Here is a 22,280-nt window from a genome sequence, read left to right on the forward strand (position 1 = left end):
AAGACAGCTGAATTTTAAGCGCTGCTTTAAAAATAATAGACATTTTATGAAAAATTTGACTCTACTTGACTTCAAAGAAGAGGTCAAAGGGCCAAAGTAAAGTGATATTTAAAATCCTTGTATATTACTCACTTTATGCCTATATATTATCAATACAAATAATAGCAGTTAGAACTTTTTTAAAAATAGATATTTTTAGTATTATTATTACTTTGACGCGCAGATGAATCAAGTACTTTCTATATGTTGACAACAACACTTGTAAGAATCATAGTTTTTAAGTTATAAGGCTTTTTGTCCATTTTCCACCAATAAATCATTCAGTCGACCTTGAAGACCGCGGTGGGTGTAAGCCAGATTTTAATGGACTGCTGACATGACCCCACTCTACATCGCCTGCAGAGTTTGATCAAAATTCATGAAAAATCTTTCAAGATATACAGATGTGACATGCACACGAGCACTACCAAAAACATAACCTCCTTGATGGAGGGTCAGATAGATAGAACAGAGGTGTCAAAGATATGGCTGAGGAGCCAGAACCAATGCACTGCTCCTCACAGTGTGATAACTGCAATGAAGTAATAGGTATACGTTTTTTCAGAAAAATCTATTTCTGTTTCTGGTGTGGTGACACTAGGTTTACTCCACAGGAGAAAAACTGTCTGGCCATGAGGAGATGTAATGTGTAACACACAACTCTGAGGGTTTATGTATGTCCTCTGTAATCTGTAAGACTTGATTTAATGTGGAAAACTGACATAGACTGTTGAAATTGTTGAAATTGCATAAGGTCTTGATTTATCCTGTATTTCTTTACAGTTTATTAGGAAAATGTAAAATTTATTGACACATGCAAACATACAACAAAACACAAGGCAAAAACTAAGTTTATAATTCTAACAGGTGTGTGTCTATGAAGGTATGGTTTTAGTGTGTTTGGGATTTTTATGCTGAAAAACGAAGCTCTTTGGGAATCGCCTTCTTAGTACAGAAATAGTATTTTATGTCTTTGGCATTTTTCGTTTGTTCTCATAAAAAAAGAGGACACATGGTATCATGTGAAGCTTATACACATGATATGTTTTTTCCAATAGGCTTCTAGTAGCGAAGTGCCTAAAGATGGAGTTTAAAATGGGCTCTTTGCTAAGTCTAATCTTATTCAAATCAATTTTATTCATACAGCACCAACTCACAACAACAGTCGCCTCAAGGTGCTTTATATTGTACAGTAGATCCTACATTAATACATACAGAGAAAAGCCCAACAATCATATGACCCCCTATGAGCAGCACTTTGGCGACAGTGGGAAGGAAAAACTCCCTTTTAACAGGAAGAAACCTCCAGCAGAACCAGGCTCAGGGAGGGGCGTGGCCATCTGCTGTGATTGGTTGGGGTGAGAGAAGGAAGACAGGATAAAGACATGCTGTGGAAGAGAGACAGAGGTTAATAACAGATATGATTCAATGCAGAGAGGTCTGTTAACACATAGTGAGTGAGAAAGATGACTGGAAAGGAAAAACTCAATGCATCATGGGAATCCCCGGCAGCCTACGTCTATTGCAGCATAACTAAGGGAGGATTCAGGGTCACCTGGTCCAGCCCTAACTATATGCTTTAGCAAAAAGGAAAGTTTGAAGCCTGATCTTGAAAGTAGAGATAGTGTCTGTCTCCTGAATCCAAACTGGAAGCTGGTTCCACAGAAGAGGGGCCTGAAAACTGAAGGCTCTGCCTCCCATTCTACTTTTAAATACTCTAGGAACAACAAGCCTGCAGAGCGAGAGCGAAGTGCTCTAATAGGGTGATATGGTACTACAAGGTCATTAAGATAAGATGGGGCCTGATTATTTAAGACCTTGTATGTGAGGAGCAGGATTTTGAATTCTGGATTTAACAGGGAGCCAATGAAGGGAAGCCAGGATATTTTTAATTTTAGAGATATGCAAATGGAAGAAAGCAGTCTTACATATTTGTTTAATATGTGCGTTGAAGGACATGTCTTGGTCAAAAAATGACTCCAAGGTTCCTCACAGTGTTACTGGAGGCCAAGGTAATGCCACCCAGAGTAAGAATCTGGTTAGAGACCATATTTCTAAGATTTTAGAAGCAGAAAATTAGAGGTCATCCAGGACATTCCTGCTGTTTAAGCAATTCGTGTGTGTTATCTGGCTTCATGAATAGATAAAGTTGATAGATAGATAGATAGATAGATAGATAGATAGATAGATAGATAGATAGATAGATAGATAGATAGATAGATAGATAGATAGATAGATAGATAGATAGATAGATAGATAGATAGATAGATAGATAGATAGATAGATAGATAGATAGATAGATAGATAGATAGATAGATAAAGTATATAATGTTCTCTCTTTTTTGCACAGTTGAGTGTGTCAGGACACATTTTACCGCGTGTTGTATTTGCATATATATGCGACATTCATGTGACAAATAAAGGATCTTTAATCTTGAAGTTTGGTGTCATCTGCATAGCAGTGAAAATGTACAGTATGCTATGTGTAGACACAACATCACTCCCTTTGAATTAGGTGCCTTGATTCGTAGGTCAGTGTTCAGTGCTTCAACAAGTGACAAAATAATCCTCTGAAAATGGTCAGATATCAGGAGTCGACTGAAAATGAGTGAAAAGCAGAGAAACTTCAGAAAACCAGGAGCTCGATTATATCAGATCCCTTTTAAAATGATGGCTGTTTCTGTGATATTTGCAGGAGCACGTCTTACATATTTATTATTATGTGAATCTGCAAATGTGCCTGCAGATTTCTGTACCATTTTATCTGGTAACAAAATTTGGTACAGGGCACTAAGTGTCCATGTCAGAATAAGGAATAAAAGGAAACACAGTGGCTTGTAATCTGTATACACGACACTAGAGGTCAGTGTTTTACCAAGCATACCCCTGAATCCATTGATGCTAGAGCTCACAAGTTAGATACAAAATAGATCCAGAAATAATGAGCCAACAGCGATTCTGGGGAATTTTGGACAGTTTGGGGTTTGTTACAAACTGGTGGACTTGCACGAGCAGTTTGTAACAGTGACGGATAAATGTTGAGGAACAAACGCAGCACACCACATTCTGATTTCTGTTGTCTTTATTAGTGGAATGGAATATACACCTCTGTGCTTTAATGCTGTTTTCTCCGTCATTCATCCATCGCTCCTCACTCTCTCTCTGAGACTGAACAACAACACTTTAACTCTGAGGCGTCTGAAATGCTGCTGATCATCTCATCTAAGCTCCCATTGTGTCACCTCAGGATCAGACCAGTGTGCTTCAGTCAGGTTCACCTGACATTTAAAAAAAAGTGACATTTAAATTGAATTACCTGTGCTCAAATGCTTTAGAACCACCACGTCATTCTCAAAGCAACATAAATAAGTTAAAGAGCAACTTAACACCCAGTTTTAACTGGAAACAGTCTTTCACACATTCATCAAATCTGTTGCACACATAACTCTGGTTCTATGAGTAGCCTTTGGGCTTCTGGAAAAATATAACAGTGTAAGCAGTAGACAGAGTCAGAAAGAACAGTTTATATTTTTCCCCAAGACTCCGGATCCTCATCAGGAGATTCCTGTTGCTTATAAATCTAAACACAGCATTAAGGAAAATTGTTATTTTCTCATTACTACATTACATTTGATTTCATCTCATTACATTTCTCATTAATAACTGGAATTATTAGGTTGCTCTTTAAACCTCGTGCTGAAACTGTGACATACAGAGAACATCTGACGGGGGGGGGGGGGGGGGGGTTAATGGATGAATTTGGACCTGCCGACCAATCACAATAAAATCTATGACTGCGGTAATCACTACACTTAAACCGTGATTATTACATCTCATGGTCAGGCCAGTCCCCAGGACAGCGTCACCCCCTGAATCACTACACGTATGTCCCGTTGTAAGCCATGACTGAAACGTATATATTACATCTCTATGAAGGTTTATGACAGGACTAAATTACCAAAGCAGGACGCTCAAATTTAAATTTAGATGTTTCCTGATTTCCAGAGACAACAAAGCAACATGACATTAAACAGCAGACCCCAGTAAATTACAGTCAAGCCATGAATCCCAGCCATGGCTCCCTCCACCCATCAGCATCTGCATGAGTGACAGTACCTCACTCATGAAATAACACTGGATTTATATCAACTTAAAAAATGAACTTGCTTCACAGTTTTGGAATTGAAAAGTAATAATAATTAAAAGAAACGTGTAAGGGAAAGGAAATGTAAAAACAAAAGTCAGAAGGCCAACGAGGCCACAGCGTATCAGCTGGCTAATTTAACACAACCTATTTTTAAGTTTGATAATAACTGACTTAAAGAGTAAGCGAGTGGGCATCAATGCGCCTTTTTTGTGTAATTGTCATTCGACACAGACAGTGGGGGGGTGGATGCCAGCTGGAGGCCATAGCTACAGAATAAAGCGAAAACATTGAGACTGCGAAGGTATTTCAGAAAACAAGCCAAAGATCCGTCCAGCCCGTCCGTCCAGTCCCCGCTCTCTCATTAAACTACAGGAGAAAACAGATAAAATACCTATAACGGTATCCATGCATATTTGTGACTGCTCATCATACGAACACATACACGCATTCACACGTACACGCACAAACAGCCGCCCGACCTCGCGCATACACACTTTGCATTCTGGCGAGGAACATGCCTGAATGATTCACTGATAATAATCTGCTTCTCGGTAATCTAACTGCTCGGTGGTGCAAACACTCGTCTTGAAAAGATTCAGGGACAGAGGGGATGAGGAAAACAAACCAACAACTGGCAGGAGAGAAAACAATAAGAGTCGTCATGCAAAAGAACAGATGATGAGATTTTCTTCCCCACTATGTCGTGTTTTTTTCTCTTTTTTTCTCTGATATGCTTTATAAATTCCTATGATCAGTAGTGCTACTTCTACTGTACGAGGCTCATGCACGAAGGAACGCCAGTCAGATACCCGATGACTTTCATCTCTTTTTTCTTTTTCTCTCTTTTTCTCTTTTTTTTGTTTAGATTTGAGGATTTGATTGGAAGATGCGGGTGAAAGTTTATGATACAAAATATGTTACAGTATGTACCTCTTGTCTTCTGTCTGTGTGTCACGCATTCACACTCGCTCTTAAATGGTTCAAGGAAACGCTTCAACAAATCGCTCGCGGCTGAGCTCACACGTGGCCGACGGCGTCCACTCTTGAAAAAGCATGTATGGTTTTGAATGCACGTGCTGACGTATATTTAAAGGGTAACTTTCAACACATCTGAGCACGAGTCTCCGCCCAGTGAGCGCTGACGCTACATGTTTCCATAGATGCAAACAGAGCCTTTATTTTACTCAAATCAGTGCACTGAACTCAGTTAAACTCATATTGAGTTACCATTTCTTTCCGCCTGCATACTAAGAAGTAAAAACATTAATGTTCAACTTCAAATCCCTTATTTGTAGAGTTGTGATCATTATTTTAGTTATACTAGATTTAGATTTTTGTGGATTTAGCTGATAACAGACTGAGACTCTCGCACAGATTCCTCTCTGTCAGCGTTCAGATGCCAGTAAAGGAGACCCGTCTCTCTTGAACGTGTAAGGTAAAGACTGTGTACAAATGCCCTGTTTAGTCTGTTCAAATTGAACTCTGGTTCATTTTCTTATTTGGTGCAGTTTGATTGCACAGATGTGAACATTATATCTCACTTGTGTGACCCCGGAGGAGGCGTCTCAGTCTGGTCGCAGAGCGGTTTCATTACAAGTGTAAACATGATTACCAGGTGTATGAACAACATTTCTTTTACAGTTATGAAGTGATTTTGTTGGTTTAAAAACGGACTCGCCCGATCCATTAACAGTAACATACTTAGCTGACTTACTGTCCAGCTGATAGATGTTCACACTTTTGAATGTCACTGGCAGCCTCGTGCTCAGAGAAACAACTATTTGTAAAGAAGCATCATGACTTGTTTAATTGGATTATACATTTAAAAGAAATAAAACAACTAAAAATTCTAAAAGTTTCTCATTTGTTGGAACTTTAGTTTAGCATCATAACATTACCTTATGTTATAAGAGCATGTTGGCAAAAGATTAAATAAGCTCTATAAATATTGTGGATGAGTTACTCGTATTAAAGCCTTTAAAAGCATGAAGACATTACAGAAGAAACAGAGGATTAATGATATAAACAAGCGTGAATCATTGCTCATGTGGATGTTTTCCACTTCAGCAAAGATGTGAAAAACAAGCCTTTTTCTTCCAAAGTGTCCGTCGTCGGGGCGAACGTACTCTCAGCGCTTAAAGAGCTTTCAGTGTCGGCGTTTCCTTTCCCCTTCAAATCTATTGCAGAATACTCGTTATGTTCTCTCTCAGTGGAAAGATCGCATAACAAATGCATTTTTTTAGTTGCTTTACACTTTGTTCCCTGCAATAATTACTGTAGTTTTAAACACACACATTATAACTGTTATTAATATTATTCTGTTCATTTGTTGATGCTATTTTCCTGCTTGTTGTAATGTTGCATATTTTGAAAGGTAAAAGGCTCTTGATCCCGGTCTGGGCGTTAGTGTCAACACTGACAAACACTTCAGAGCTACAGTCAGACTAGACCAGAGTAATCCAGTCCAGGACCATTAATTTAACTCTCCACAGTTTATTTAGAAAACCAGGTGAGTCCAGTGCTGCTCAGACCAGCTCCTTAAAGATGCAGACTGCCCAGTGTAGTTTTGCGAGTTGCTCAACAAAGATTGTTGGGTTTCACTGAGCTTCCCAAATTATTTGAAGTTCAAGTGATCAAGAGTTCCCCTTCATGATTTCCTTGATTTTCTAAATATGAGACCTTCAGCTGCTCAGCGAGAACCGTCAGAGAGCTCGTCCACAAACTCTTCAAAAGTCCATTTGAGTGCAGATGAGTCTTTCAGCTTTTTGTTTAGAGTTTAAACCTTCATGTTTCAAGCAAAAGAGATCCAGAAGTGAACTTAGCTGTGCAGCACTGTCGCTCCATTCAGGCTTCAACATGTAGTCTGTCGTTGGAATGAAAAGAAATCCAGCCAAAGAAAACAAAAGTTCCGGCACACGTTTCCTACAAGACAATAAAAACCTCAAAATGTCTTAGATATGGCCCTTCAAGCTGCTGAGGGTTATTTGGTTGTCTACAGGTCATCTCCATTAAATCTTTTACCAATAACTAAACCAGCCTGTTCTAAATGATCCTCTGGTGGTTGTTGGTCCCCCCCAAAGCAACAGGTAATGCTCTCTTGTTTTTATAAAACCACTCAGTCCATTCATGTCGAGTTTACACTGAAAAATAAAACTTCTGTCGTCAGCAGTCATTTAGCATGCCTCCTCTAAAGGAGGGAAAACGAAGCCAGCCAAACCATCAGCCAGTTCGGGATGACTTTTGGAGTCTTGGCTTCTTTTCCACTGATGTTTCAGGTTGAACCCTTCATGGGTTTGTGCAATGAGATCTAAAAGGTCAAAACTGTGCAAGGCGGGTCAAATGTGTGCAAGGAGACAAAATGCATGAGGGTGGATCCTAAAGGTTTAAGAAGGTCTTTTGCTTCGTTCATGAAGTTGTAGCTTTTGATTTGAGCTTTTTTTTTTTTTTTTGAGGTTCTTATTTTTCAGTTGTCGTTGGATGTGGTCGTACATTTTTTTTCCCATCTCACCTGCTGTTTTAGCTATACGACTGTTTAATCCATGTAACCAGCGAAATGCATGTGGAAGTTAAAGCAATCAGTCAGGAATCAATCTGAGTATTTTCTTCCCGATATTTCAGCTAGCAGCGCCCCAGATCCAGGATCAGAGGTTCAAAGGAAGTTCACTGGGAAAGTGGCTGGTGGGGCGGAGGGGTGTCAGGAGGGATGTCATGTGTGGAGCTGGAGGTTATAAGGAGGAGATTTTGACGGTTTCATGGGTAAAAGCTGTTGCTCGGGTGTTGCGCAGGATGCCGGGGATGGGGGCAGGCGATGGGGGGAGGCTTTCGTCCGGTGTGTTGGCCGGCGGCGTGGGAATGCTGATGATCGCAGCAGTGAAATCTTGTTCCCCGCAGTTCAGCTTTAGGTTGTCAGCCTGGGCGTTCAGACTGGAACGACTGAAATAAAGAAAAAGAGAAAAGAAAAGATAAGCAAAAGGTTGTTTTTTTATTTGTGTGATAAATTTAGATACGCAGGTGTGTATCTTTATCTGATTATAGCATCTGTGTTTACGTTTGTGGCGGTATGGAGGTTGTTTTGATATGCAGGGTGTCCAGCTCCTGGACGCTCCCCCGGCTGACTGATGCAGTGGAGTTAGCCAGGCGCATGGCGGCTCGCCTCCTGGCCCTGCGGGGGCAGCAGCCGGTGGGGTTGTTCTGTGCCCCCTGCTGGCTGGATAGAGAAGTGCTGCGACTGGTCCTGAAGCCCACTGACTCAGTCATACACAGCTCGCTGTAGGTCATCTCATCTGTGAACTCATGGTTCTGTAAGCAGAGGCAGGAAGGAGGGAGGTCAGCTGAAGTTTCAATCTTGCATGTGTGGATTGTGGAAGATGCGCTTTTGCATTTCTCTGAAGTCGTAAATCTAAATCTTTGTGATTTTCTGCCTCTGCATATTTTTGTGGCCTAATTTGTATGTTACAGTTATACAGTCGCTTAAGTATATTTTTTCTTCTCATTTCTTTTATTTTTGGGATATTTGTGTTATTTTTAGGGTGTTTTCTGCGTATGATTGTCTTTTTGTCTTTAGTTTTTCCAGATGAAGCTGTTGAAATTCTTCTGTTCATTAATCTATGTGTGATCTTCAGTCTGTGACTGCTGACCGTCTTAAAAAGTGAAGCTAAAATATCTCTCTCTCTACACTGAATGACTGTAAGCTTATTTTAATGGCATGGATGAAAGGGGCTGAATGAAATGTAAATTTCAAAATGTACTGAGAGAATCCAGAAGGGCGACTTAAAGGAAACTTTGGTGAGTCTGTTTATCCAGCTTCTGTTTCTAGGATCAGAAACAGAGTTTATATTAAGGCTTTGTACAAAGACAAAGAACTGCTGAAGATATTTTAAACTGGTGTTCAAAAAAGTAAGAGGCAGCTTGAGTTCTGTCTGCATAAGATGTAATAGTTGATGGTCCTGAGGGAAATTAAATGTCTGAAACCTCACCGTTGTCTTCTCCAGACAGTGCAGCAGGTGGTGGTGTTGGTGCTCGAAAGCCGATCTGTTCTTCACACACAGAGCTGTGCTATCGCTGTCACGACCCTGAAAATACACACACGTAATAAAATGTGTTTAATAAATAGACTGTTTTGTAGAATTGGTGATGATAGCTTCACACTTTGAGGTTCTCTTAACAAACGTCCTTTCTCTTATGATCAACACTTCTTTCTACAAAAACTTAAGTTCAGTTCCTCTTTTTAATGTCAAATATCAACACATTCATGTATTCAATGAATATTTGTAGGCTCATACTGGTCTTTGTTTGCTTCTTTGACCAGTAAAACCACAATAATCACTTTCTATGTTGGGTCTGCTATGTTTGATCCTGAGCAATCCAGTGCAGTGTTAAATCTCATTTGCACTCATGCTCATAAAACATGAGTGCAAAGGAGCTGAGTTTGCTGTTTGTTAAAGGAATATGTACAGTGGTGCTAAAGTAGTGAAAAGGAGAACGGGTTTTAAAGCTACATATCTGTTATCTATATCATATTTTATCATATATATCATATTACACCAAATCAAATATGACTAAAGTAAGACTCTGGAAATGAAAACTATCTGCATTTAAAGGTTTACTGAAGAAAGAGGAAAGAGATAAAGCTGAGATGAGTCGGATGTGATGTAGAAACTCGCATCATCGGCATAAAAAACAAACAAGTATTAATTCCTTGTATGTGTTGGCTCCAGGCTGTAATGATGCCTGGAGTTTTCCAGGCAAATGAAAACATTTTTTACATGTTACTGGTCACATTGTCAGGAAACACTTGATTGTCGACAAGCTGGTCGACGGGCACAAACTAACTTTTAGCTGCATAACACTTCATACACGTGACAAAAGTTCAAAGTGCTTCATAGAGGAAACAGTTGCAATGTAAAAGTAAAAGAACCTGAGGACACAAGAAATGAAAATGTAACAAAATAACTAATCTTATTTTTAAAAGGAAATTAGGTGAAAATAAAAGTAGAGGAGGCAAAATACAAGGAAAATGAGAACATTTACTCAAATATGACTTCTTTTCCACTGGGTATCAGAAAAATTTGAGATGCTCTCAAATTTTGATACCTCCTGAATAAGCACAAAGCTGCCAACTATTCCTGAACAGAAACAGTCCATTTATTTGAATACAGTTTTCCCAACTCCAACTAAATGAAGGTACTTTCAGCCACTCCTTTATTTCCCAAGGGTCCCTACAAAGGATGGATTCTAGATGCCTTTCTTTACACCACCTGGGTTTGTGACCTACTGAGTTTCATTTTTCCACCTGGAAACTATTCAGGGATTTTCATGGTGAATGTGTTAATCAGTAAGCTTCAACGTTTGTGCTTTGTTTTTTTCTCTTTTTGCATTATTGTTCGAACTTATTTCAGCTGCTGCTCTGTCTTCTAATCATTTCATCTTATTTGCAGCAGGGGAAGCATAAATAGATCAGAACATCTATTTTTGAGGTACGTGTTTCTTATGAGACTCACGAGTTTACTTTCATAAACTTGTGAAATGTGGGACATTGTCTGATTATGTGGGGCGGCGGGCTGAGGGATAAAGCTGCTGTACAGGCCCACATAAGACGGCACACCTGTTCAGAAGGACCATACTGTGTTTTCACCACTTTTACGAAGCGTTCCTCTAACAGCTGACGGCTCATACTGAGGATATAATAAAATAACTGCTTTTCTAAACTGTCACAGTTAAATAATCTGCGTGTAAAAAAAGATTAATAATGCAGCAAAAAGAGGCTTATGCATACATGCACTTTAAACAGTAACCTTTTAACTAATATTTGCTTGCACTTGTAAAGGAGTCATTTTTAATGCTGAGACTGTGTGATTTCCACCACTGGATTTGAATGAGCTCATAATCTTCCCTTTGGCTCAGTCTCCTGAGACAAATCTTTGATTTAAAATGCAGAATTCTTTTACTAGAATTTAGTTTTTTTTATCAGTAACTCATCTTCAGTTCACATTTCTCCACATTAATAAGAAACAACTGCAAAAGTTTTCCTTTCATGTTTTAAAAGGCCAAACTAAGAGCTGATCAACATCTTTAAGACTCTTTTCTTCTTATTTTAATCACCTTTATCTCGCTCTTTCTCATTTTGCTTTGTTTTTTTTTTCAGCCGGCTTTTAATTGAGTTTTGTTATTTCCCTAAACTTTTTTTCACGTGTTATGATGAAGAAAAATGAAGCTCTCTTCTTGCCCTGTAGCACAGATTTCCTCCCTTTCTCCATATATTCGCCACTTTCTCTGCACCCCATTTTTCTTCCTCTTCACCCTCATTATGCACTCTTTAAATCCAGCAGTCATCCCTCATTTTGGCTCAGTGCAGCAGAGAGATTAAGACTCAACAATATCTGTGTGAGTCTCTGTGTGAGACCCATCCACTCACCCTCTACCTGGAGCCTAAAGCCGTTTTCATGATAAAACATTTAAACCCGGTGAATCTTTCATCCTCTTGACTGAAGAAAAAAACTGAGAGTCTGAGTCACGATTAAGCTGAAAGATAAAAAAAGAAAGTTCCTCAGATCTGCAGTGATTTAGATCCAGTTTATTTTCAGAATGTAATAAAAATATTCCTGCAGGTTCACACTGTGGGATGCATCCATCTAGTAAATAGGAACAAGACTAAAAGGCCGAGGGCTCCTCTGAATCTTTCATACTCCTCACACCCAACAAATTATGTGAGTTCTGAAATTATAACAAAAAAAAGAAACCATTCTTTTCTCTGAAAATGTTGGACAGTTATTGGTATTTAAATGGAAGTTTAGAGTGGAAACTAAAGGACATCTTTAATCACATTAAGTATGGCTGTTCTGTCACATAGCTAGCATCACTAGCATTTTAGAGAAATATATACAAGGAAAAGATGCAAAAATGGTGCAGTACTGGACACCGAGAGATAGCTTCAGATTATTTATTTTATTTTGGCTTTTCTGCTGCGTCCCAAACAACAGCTGGATCTAAGGTGCTAAAACTGTAGGCTCACCCAGTTTGTTTAAATGTGATGCGAATGGATGCTTTAACAAGCATCCATTCAAGGAGCTGGAACTAACAAACATCTCACTATGACCTAAAACCAGAGTCGCACTGGGGCAACAGTGTTTGGAGTCTCCATGAATGGCCAACATTAATGCAACTTTTACCATCTGTTGCCATCAACATATGCAGAAATTCCAATTAAACAGAGTTTGAACTAAATTAACTAACTTCTTTCATTCAGAGTCAGGCTAGAACCTCGTAGATTTGAAATAAACATTCTGAAATTCCTGCACAAATAGAGATGTAGTTGCTGGAGGATACAAATTCAAGAGCAAAATGACATTGGCACTCAGCAACCTCACTTTTATGTAGAAATATAGCCAGGATGCAACCGGTTTACGGCCCCTATGCAAACAGACCGACCACAGATGAGTTGTGCTGATTGGGCCAGATCAACTGTGACTGATTGCAAACTAAATCTGTCTGCATTTATAAACGGAATTCTTACTCTAGTGCGACTGAGCCATAAACTCATAATATGATTCACCACAGGGCAGCTTTTTTGGGACAGCAGTATCTTTGATGAAGCATGGGCCCATTTACACGCTGAGGAAAGTTCCTGATCAGTTTTAACATTTACTCTCTCATAGTTTTCCTGACTGTAAAAATGGGTCTGGCTCTTGTGGGTTAATGCCGAAATATTATATTAAAACTGTTTCGGTTGTCAGCTGCTTTTTAATTATTCTGATCATGTGTTTAATGTAAAATCTTAATCTGCAGGTGTATCTGTCAACGAAATGTAAGATGATATCAGAAGACTCTAATTAGCATTCAGGGTTATTTCATCCTGCTGAGGTTTCATCTGAAAGGTTTCTATGTGTCTAGGAAAAAAACACCAATTAGCTGCCGTTTGTTATGTGCAAAACAACAACCTGTGCAGGATCCTGAAACTACCGAATTTGCCTTGTGCGATCAGTAAAGTATCTAACCGTCTGATTTAAATCTTCACAGTACGTTGTTGTTTGTGTCTGTTGCATCTGTGGACAGTGATCAGGTTCCACTGCTCTTTTGCCAAGTTGCTGCTGGGGAAACTCTCCTCATGCGCTTCTTATTAGTGAATCACCAAACTGCTGAAGCAGCAGCTCTTCGTCTGTCTGAGGGTCTGAGGCGCTCTTTGTTTTGCTGCCTCTCTCTTAGTCTTGCCTCACCTCAGCATGTCAAAACTCATTAAATCTGCAGCTCACTTTTCTAAAAATTAAATACTGATTTCAATTTGCAGATGATAACTAAAATGACATTGACTGTTTGGGGGGATTTCGAAGAAAACAACTCACAAGTAAATCTTCAAACTTTCAGAAAAACTCTGGATAGTCACTGGTACCTGCCGTTTGATAGATGGATTTACTATTTTCTAAGAAAAACATTGTTAATGGACAAAATCCACATTTTTACAAAATAGCTATATTTACACAATTAATACATTTCACTGTAATAATTGTCACGGTCCTGTTTTTGAGTCGGAAATCCTTCAAGCTTGACTTTCTTTTTGCGTTCTGTTAGTGTCGGTCATTAAAATAAAAACAGCCAGGGTTATAGTTTTAGCTGGTGTAATGTCAAAAATATAGAATGAATTTTGCTAGACAGTTTGAACATATTTATTAAGTCCACTGAGCTTTAAAGCTAAACATGACGGTGAAATGTGTTATTTGAGGGAAATTATAAACACAAATAGAGGGGAAAATATCATTTTAGTCGTGTAAATCACAGGGACTTATTTGTATAGCTGAGTCAAAGATGGGCGTGTCACAGAAGCTGAATGTGTGGAGTGAGGAGATGGACTCAAGTGCAGACACGCGAAGAGACAAAAAAACATGAGCAGTTTATTAAGGCTGTCAAAAATAATACAAACAAAAGGGCAGGGCGAGGGCGAAACCTAAACTAGGTGAACTAAAGCTTAACATAAAAGACCTAAAAGTGAACATGGACACCTGAAACATGAAGACTCGGCATGAATACATTCACCTGGAAACACAGCAGGACAAACGGATGAGGAATGAAGACTAAATACATAAAGGAGGTGATCAGGGGAAGTGGAAACACACGGGGAAACAGCTGATTAGAACGAACAGAATGGCTGTGTCCCAATTCAGGGTCTGCACGCTTGAAGTATGCATTTTAAGTGCGATTACGTCACTTCCACGCGACGACGGCTGTCCCAATTCGAAGTGTAGTTCAAATGCGTACTCCAAATGCGCCGTCGATATCCCCAAATATCAAGCGTGGTCTGGTGCACGCTTCGTGGTCCCATATATCCCACAATTCATAGCGCAGCGGTGGGTGTGGATAATTTTGCCGCAAAATAGGGCAGAAGGGAGCAGCCGAAGAGTGAACTGTCAAAAGTAAGTACTGAATATGACGTCACTTATTTATGTGCGAATGTTTAATAACGAAGAACATTAAAACATTACTGTTGGCCACCTGTCGCCAAAGTTATGTAACATTAGTGATGTTTGTACTTTAAGCGTTAACTTGGTTTTACATATGTATATATATATATATATATATATATATATACATATATATATATATATATATATATATATATATATATATATATATATATATATATATATATATATATATATATATATATATATATATATATATGTATACGTATATACATCGTAAACATCGTCATCCCCAAATTTATTGCATGTACATGTGGCCTGAAGATCTCTCTGTTCACAGTATACTGCACACATCTGTGTGTGGGACACTTGTGGGCAAACTACAGGAAAGTGAGAAACTACATGTAGCTGATGAGGCCTCGTGCATGGTGGTTTTTACTGAACAGACCGAGATGCTTCAGGTCAAGGCAAATTTTCGCAGCTGCTGAAAGTCAGCACATTTGATGCCTCGTTAAGAAATCTCATGTAAAATTTATTTGCAGGCTCAGATTTATTTGTGGGTTTAACAGTTATAAAGTTTGGCCCCACACATCAGCCAGCTTTCTCTTTGGGTGTACTTTTATTTGATTTTATCTTGTTTGTTGTGGTTTATGTGACTTTGTGTTTTTCACTCTGTCTTTAGTCCCTTTATCTCTCCTTACCTTTCCACAACTTTCTGAGTTAACCTGAGTGTAATCCAGCCTTCTTCCTTGACAGTGAGAAATCATCCACTGTTAGTGTGAGTGTCTGCGCCCATGTTTGTGTGTCTCACCCTGAGCCCTCGGTCTTCTTTGTACTGGAGGAAGGCGTTGGTTGTTCCTTTCTTTGCCATGCGGATCCGAGCCAAGCGCACTTTCTGTTTGACAGAAATACAGGAAAACAGCAGCGTCAGCGCCTCACACACACAAACACACACACACACACACACACACACACACACACACACACACACACACACACACACACACACACACTGTAGAGGAGCACATCATCTGTCTCTAAACTCATAATTTTTCAGGTGAATTGCAATTTTTGCTGCAAAGCTCCAGTTTTCGGGCTTTAAAGGTGCTTTTTAATAAAACGTTATTTTTTCAGCTGATACAATAGAAGCATAAAGATGCACCACATGTACGTTTAGGGTGCACCCAAAGAATGAAAATGAAAACTGATGGGCATGACAACTACACAGAAGTCAAGCCAAAATATCACAGCTGCCTCCTATTGGCTGGGTGCAGTATTGGTCATCGTGCCAGAGGTGCACAACACCAGGAGAAGAAAGCAGCACAGTTCAGTGAACTTAGAACTGAAGAAGCTTCTTGGATGAGAGAAAAATCTCCAAGAAACTTAGATTATCTTGACCTGGATGGCTGAGAACCCACACAGACAAAGCAGCACACAGTTTCAACATATTTTGATTTCATTTATCAAAAGTGGGATGAAGCAGCGACGCTGCTTATCTTGATTTGCTATTTCTGTTTGTGCAGTGTATTAAACATTTTATGACTCCACCCAAAAAGCAAAAAAATGACCTGATTTTTCACGCCGGTGTCGATCCTAGATGGCATGTGGCCAGAACGGAAGCACTGAAAGGAGATGTTCAAGGAGATGGCCTTAAAGGGTTGCCTTGGCCTGTTAGATGTTCGCTAGACCTCAGTCAAAAGATAACTGCTCAGTGAGTAAATGAATCAATGCATGGCTGAAATGAGGTATCTCTGAAAACAAAAGTTTTCAGCCAACTTTAATCATAAAGGGATTTTGTTTTAAAGGCCACAGTATCTGATTAGACTCATCCCAGAACACAACATGGATGGGTGGACCTTGAAGAGGTCAAAGGTGGATGTTTAGTTACATGGTTTTTATTTGTGTTGTCTTAAACCTGCATCAGAACCTAGAAGCTGCAGTCTTACTTCTTGGTTAGACTATTTTGAGCTCGATACTGAAACGTCAGAATCAGACCTGCTGTGCTCTCCTCTTGTCCGCTCTCTGGTTCTGGTGGTAGATCCGGCTGAAGTTGGACACGATGACAGGTACAGGAAGGGCGATCACCAGGACGCCGCTCAGAGAGCAGATCGATCCAAAGATCTTCCCTGCGATGGTGTTTGGAACCATGTCTCCATATCTGCAGAGAGAAAACGTTTTTCATATGAAATTTCCGAATAAATGAATCCATTGATTCCAAGCAGGAGGTTAAGCAAGAAGAAGACTTCTTTATGGTGATCATCACATAAATAGCATTATGTCCCTCCAATAAATTTTGAGGCTGCAATTTACTATATAAACACAATTTAGACAAACAAGTTCAATACTGGGAAAATGTTGCCACTAACACGAATCACTGAAACTGGATATTTATTTGATTTTAGAGGTTTTTTTCAATCTGTAGTATTAGTTAAAAGATAAATAGGCAAGTCCTCCACAAGATTACAGTGCAAGTGTTGAAAAGCTGCTCACACACACTCTCACAAATTCCTGGTCGCTGCCTCATGCGGCCTTCACCTTTCATTGTGCTCAGCCATAAATCACAGGTAGTGAGACGAGGACAAGTAAGAGGAGGAGGAGGAGGAAGAGATTAGAGAGCTGGCAGGAGGCCAGGATGCTTTGTGTGATTCTGCTCAGACACACCGACGGGAGAAACCTGCAGCTGCACCAGTCAACAGTTTACTATACAAACCAGTCAACAGCTAGAAGCTGATTGATGCTCAGCTCCACCTGTTTACTTTGTTTCTTTAAGTAAATATTCAGAGAGATATGATCAGCAATCGGTCCTCCGGTTTAAGAAGTGCCGTTGGATGATGCATCCAAAGTCTCATTTTTGAAAAGTTTTCTTAGCTTTATTAAAGCAGAGATAAGCCTGAGAAATCACGGGCCGCGGCGTGCTCATATGACAGCCGTTGGTTAATCACAAGGTAGTATAAAGCATACTTGGCTCTGTTGTGCTTTTTGACTTTAAAGGGGATCATATTGGAAAAATGAACATCATGTTATATTTAATAAGGCTTGAAATGGGCAGATGAAACCATAAACTCATCAGGAAAAGTGGATCAAAGGAGCCAAAGGTCATTTTTCAAAACGTCTTTACAGCAGGACTACTTTTTGAAAGTTTTAAGGTGTTTGGACAGGTTTCCACTTTTGGATTCAGAAGTTATGTAATTGTTTCATATGCAGTCTCTGAGTAGGAGTCAGTGATCTGTAAATGGCTCTGAGTCAGATGAATATTCATATATATCCATTTAAAATTACACTTATTTTTTTTTTTTTAGCTTAGTTTATTTTATGGGAAATCTTAAAAAAAAACTGCACCACGTTTCGTTAACGTTTCCTTTTTGCTTCCTAACCTACCTGTACTTTGTATTAGGATCTGAAATGAAACATTATCACACAATAACTTTGAAATGCTGCTGTAGTGTTTATTTGTACTTCTTTTAGCATCAAAAACCTTATTTTACAAAGTTTCTCCAGAGAGACGTAAAATCTCTCATAAAGTTGTTATTATAATTAAGTCCTGAGTGAACTGTGTACCAATCATTATTACTCAAAGAAATTATTTCTTTCCAGCTGATTAAATGATTAATTTGTAAGAACACATTCCCGTTTTTTTTAACTGGTGTCTGTCTCACTGTGGATTTAACTCTTTATATTACACATATGCAAATCAGCACAGGTTGTACAGTAAATCAGATATATAGGTAATGAACTGCAGCTCTCTGCTCGTGTACCTGCTGCATTATATATCCGTCCTTCTCAAAATAAGGCCGCGACCTTGTCTGCTGTGTGCTGCTCAAATCTTACAAGCCATTTTATTATTTTTCAAAACTTTAAAGCTAATTTTAAAGCTGTGCAGTTGCTCCTCCTGAAGATGAGTTTCATAATGAATTGCTTCTCATTCTTGGCATAAATCCTGTTTTCTAAATCTAATTCCACATGTACTGAAGTGCATTCAGCTGACTGACAGACTGCACAGAATGATTTGCATTTTCCCCTCATTCCTTCATAGCTTTTCTTTATAGTCCATATACCCTACACTTTACCTCCTGGTATAAAGTGCAGAGATGGTCCGCATGGAGCCAGAACATCCTGAAGTTTAATCATCAAGAAAATCCCAGGTTCCTTATCTGCTCTCTTACTGGATCAAAATTTCTGTATCGAGGTGTTAAAGACAGATCTTCGGTGGTATCAGTGTGTGTTTGCTGATTTCCTTTTTTTCTCTATTAATCGGTTTACTCTGCGGTTAGTTCGAGGCCTTGATTTCAAATGACCTGGACTCTGAAAGCTAAACATTATGCAGTGGTACTGAAAGACAAACACCGTGTGCTAAAAGCCATGTTTGAGAAGCTGGAAGTATATTATTTCTCCTAAAATGAGCCAGAACACGCTCACCAAACCTGATCCTCTGCTTTTTGAAACCAGAATTTCCACACTTCCAAACATCAGCTCAGACCTGCATCCCACCGTGTCACTCACATAAAGCACAAAGACAGAGTGAGACACTTCTGAAACAACTAATATGGATCTTTTAGGCCCTCTCGCTGCTCGACTTTCCACTCTCCAAAGCTAAATGACTTTAGCTAAGTGATATGCAGTTAATTGTTAAGATGCATCTTTCACCCAGCTCTGTGCTTATTCTTAAATTCACTGGACTCCTGGCTGAGGAGAGTGCATCACTGACTGTAATTCGCCGGGAGCCGAGGGCGTGCTGACGGCACGCAGGTCAGTTTTACTGAACCTCCAGTGTCCTCAGCTGGGAGACATATTGGCAGCTGGGAGCAGATCAATGGAGATAACAGAGGGCAGAGAGGAACAGAAGTCATCTGTAATTGTTGGCAAAAAGCACTCAGAAGAATCGACGGAGACGTCAGACTGCGGCCAAACAGCCAGGATGAATCTGTACCGGATCTCTAACTGAACTCAGCCTGAACATCGGAGAGGCCTGTATCTGGATCCTCCCTCCTTCATCATTTCTCAAGTTTTTACATAATTTTTACTTCAAGGTTTGTAAAATAAGCACAAACTACAATTTAATGACATTTTAAAGCATATGTATGTGTCAAAAGTGTGCAATTTACAGAAAAATATACAGCCTAGGGTCCAATACCCAAAACTAATATTTAAATTTTACTATATTTCATCTCGTTTTCATCTCTAGGCTTGTCTTGATCTCAACAGTGGAAATGCAAAGAGGAACATATGGAGGACACGAGGACAAACGCTGACATGAAACACAGGCAGGCAAGGAGGTGGAAGTAAAGCGACAGGTAACATCTAATAAAAGGTAACAAAGAACTACAGCAGTGAAGGAAACAGACAAATACAGACACATGAAACTGCAAAAGACTAAAACACAGACGTAACAGCACAGCACACATGGTCAAGGACACACAGATACTATAAGATCAAACGTCATAGACCAACACAGTGACTAAACCCTACTGCCTACATCTAACCAACATGTTAAAGCTAAGTAAACAAAAACAAGTTGTGAGTCTTCCCTTTCTGGAGCTCGTGCACTGTGGTAGATTTATGCCAGGGAAGTTCCCTTCCAAATGTAGACTCTAAGTCTTTATGACTGTGGCAGCGTCACCATCAGGATATTAGTATGCTCCTAAATAACCTCCTATTGGCTTTGTTTCTGTGGTGCTGGCACAAAATTTTCACAGGAGAAAACATCAGAGCAGAAAGAAAACATCTCAGAAATCTCATTTTCAGACAGCAGCATAGTTCAGGACTTTAACCCAAAATACTGATGAAGGGCGAAGTCATAAACTTGCCAACTTCCTACAACTCCTGATGCTGTAGAACAAGATGGGAAAACAGGCAACGAGCTGCTGCCAGCCGTGTGAGTACAGCTCAGAATGCAAATGAATGTAAATGGAAATGAACCGCTCTGTGACGGGCAGACGGCCGACCGGAGCATCTGCCAGCTGTTTAACTCCGTACAGCTGGAACAGCAGCCTCATTAGCCTGCACTTTATGGACCCTGTGATTCATGCAATTGTTGAAGAAGGAAGAAAGAGCCTGCACATTCATCAGGTGCTACCATCATTAGAGGTGCCCTAACAGCCAAGTCATTTTTCCCCCCGCGGGTGCTGCAATTTAATCAGTTCAACAACAAATTTACATTTCCTCGCAAATGTTGAAAACTAAATTAGATTTCATTGGCGATTTGTATGGATTTACAGAAAAAATCCAATTCAAACCAACTTCTAATAGCCATCTTATCACAGATGCTTCAAAATTCTCATTAAAACTTGTAAAATGATTTTTTTTTTTTCAAATGGTGAGCGCAGCCGTATACAGAAAAACAACATTTATAAGCTGCAGTATTACAGGCGGCAGCACAAATGGATTTTCAGGTGTAACAAGAGGATGATACAAACGCTTTAAATCAGTTAAGCAGCTGTGAAACTAATATTCAGCACATCACTCATCAAGCCAGCTAACCCCAAATGTTCATGACCTTTTTCCTGTTTTTGGATAGAAGGGCTTGAGACAACAGAGATAGAGCTTAACTTTTTCTTTTCTGGGTTCAAGCAGATACCTGTCTGTTAGTATTACTGACATCCACTACATCCATTTTAAGGTGTATCCCACAAACCAAATAGCAGGTAGACTTAGCCTCCTGTAGGACTGCATCATGGGGACTGTAGTAACCTCTGTCTCTCTTCCACAGCATGTCTTTATCCTGTCTTCCTTTTCTCACCCCAACCAATCACAGCAAATGGCCCCACCCCTCCCTGAGCCTGGTTCTGCTGGAGGTTTCTTCCTGTTAAAAGGGAGGTTTTCCTTCCCACTGTCGCCAAAGTGCTTGATTGTTGGGTTTTTCTCTGTATGTATTATTGTGAGTCTACCTTACAATATAAAGCAGCAATAATGCTCTTGGAGCTAAATAAATAAAATTGAATTAAATATATTCTGGGTTGAAACTTTAAAATCTTTTTTTATTATTTTTAGTAATAAATCTCAGCTCTGTGAATGTGAAATATAAAAGAAATTACAGATTGACAATGATTTCATTTTTAATAAAAAATGACTGATGCTGTCTTTTCAATCTATCTTCTACCTTTTATAGCAGCCGGTGATTTTTGAATTAGTTTTTTGCATTTCCACTAAAACTGAAATATTCTTTAATACTCCTAAATATCGTTTTCAGTCTTTGTGCTGAGAGAGTCTAGGCTGAATATTCAATATACTGAATACTCTGTGGATATTCGTTGAAAGATTGTCACGTCAGTTTTTGCTGATCGCTGTTTTCTTTGTCTTCAGACTTATAGCTAATCAAATATAAAGTATGAAACATTTTTATACAGCAAAGCTTGGCACAGCAACAGCAATGTCTGATAAATGTCATGCAATCATGGCTCATTTGCTTTCTGTTATTATTGTGCGTTTGCTGTTTACTGCTGGACCTAAATTATGAGACATATTTAGCTTTTCCTCTTTTAACACCAACAAACACGCACACGCTCCATTTCTCTCTCGTAGCTGTAAAGCGTCCTCCTTGTGTTTGTGAGTTTTTACTACCAGACGGCAGCAGTAAATCTGCAGTGGCCCTCCGTCCAGAGCCAAACATTACACGCAGTGCCCCTTTAATGGACCATAAATTAGCTTTGATGCGGCTGCCTGTTGGTTTGAGGGAGTGTGTGTTG

At 39.4% G+C, this 22,280-nt stretch overlaps 1 protein-coding gene across 2 annotated transcripts in view; it reads right to left on the bottom strand.

Moving 5' to 3' along the window:
• Positions 1–3,103: 3,103 nt before the first annotated feature.
• Positions 3,104–22,280, bottom strand: part of kcnd1 (potassium voltage-gated channel, Shal-related subfamily, member 1) — a 79,385-nt gene continuing 60,208 nt past the window's right edge. For both annotated transcript variants that reach the window (XM_026154471.1, XM_026154470.1), the window contains 5 exons: positions 16,594–16,756; positions 15,410–15,493; positions 9,163–9,258; positions 8,235–8,485; positions 3,104–8,119 (listed from right to left, as the gene is read on the bottom strand). In XM_026154471.1, coding sequence (XP_026010256.1) covers positions 7,912–8,119; positions 8,235–8,485; positions 9,163–9,258; positions 15,410–15,493; positions 16,594–16,756 — 802 coding nt within the window. In that variant the 3' untranslated portion in view covers positions 3,104–7,911. The remainder of the gene's footprint in view (positions 8,120–8,234; positions 8,486–9,162; positions 9,259–15,409; positions 15,494–16,593; positions 16,757–22,280) is intronic.

This window comes from Astatotilapia calliptera, chromosome 20, assembly GCF_900246225.1.
Source record: "Astatotilapia calliptera chromosome 20, fAstCal1.2, whole genome shotgun sequence".
Lineage (NCBI taxonomy): Eukaryota > Metazoa > Chordata > Actinopteri > Cichliformes > Cichlidae > Astatotilapia > Astatotilapia calliptera.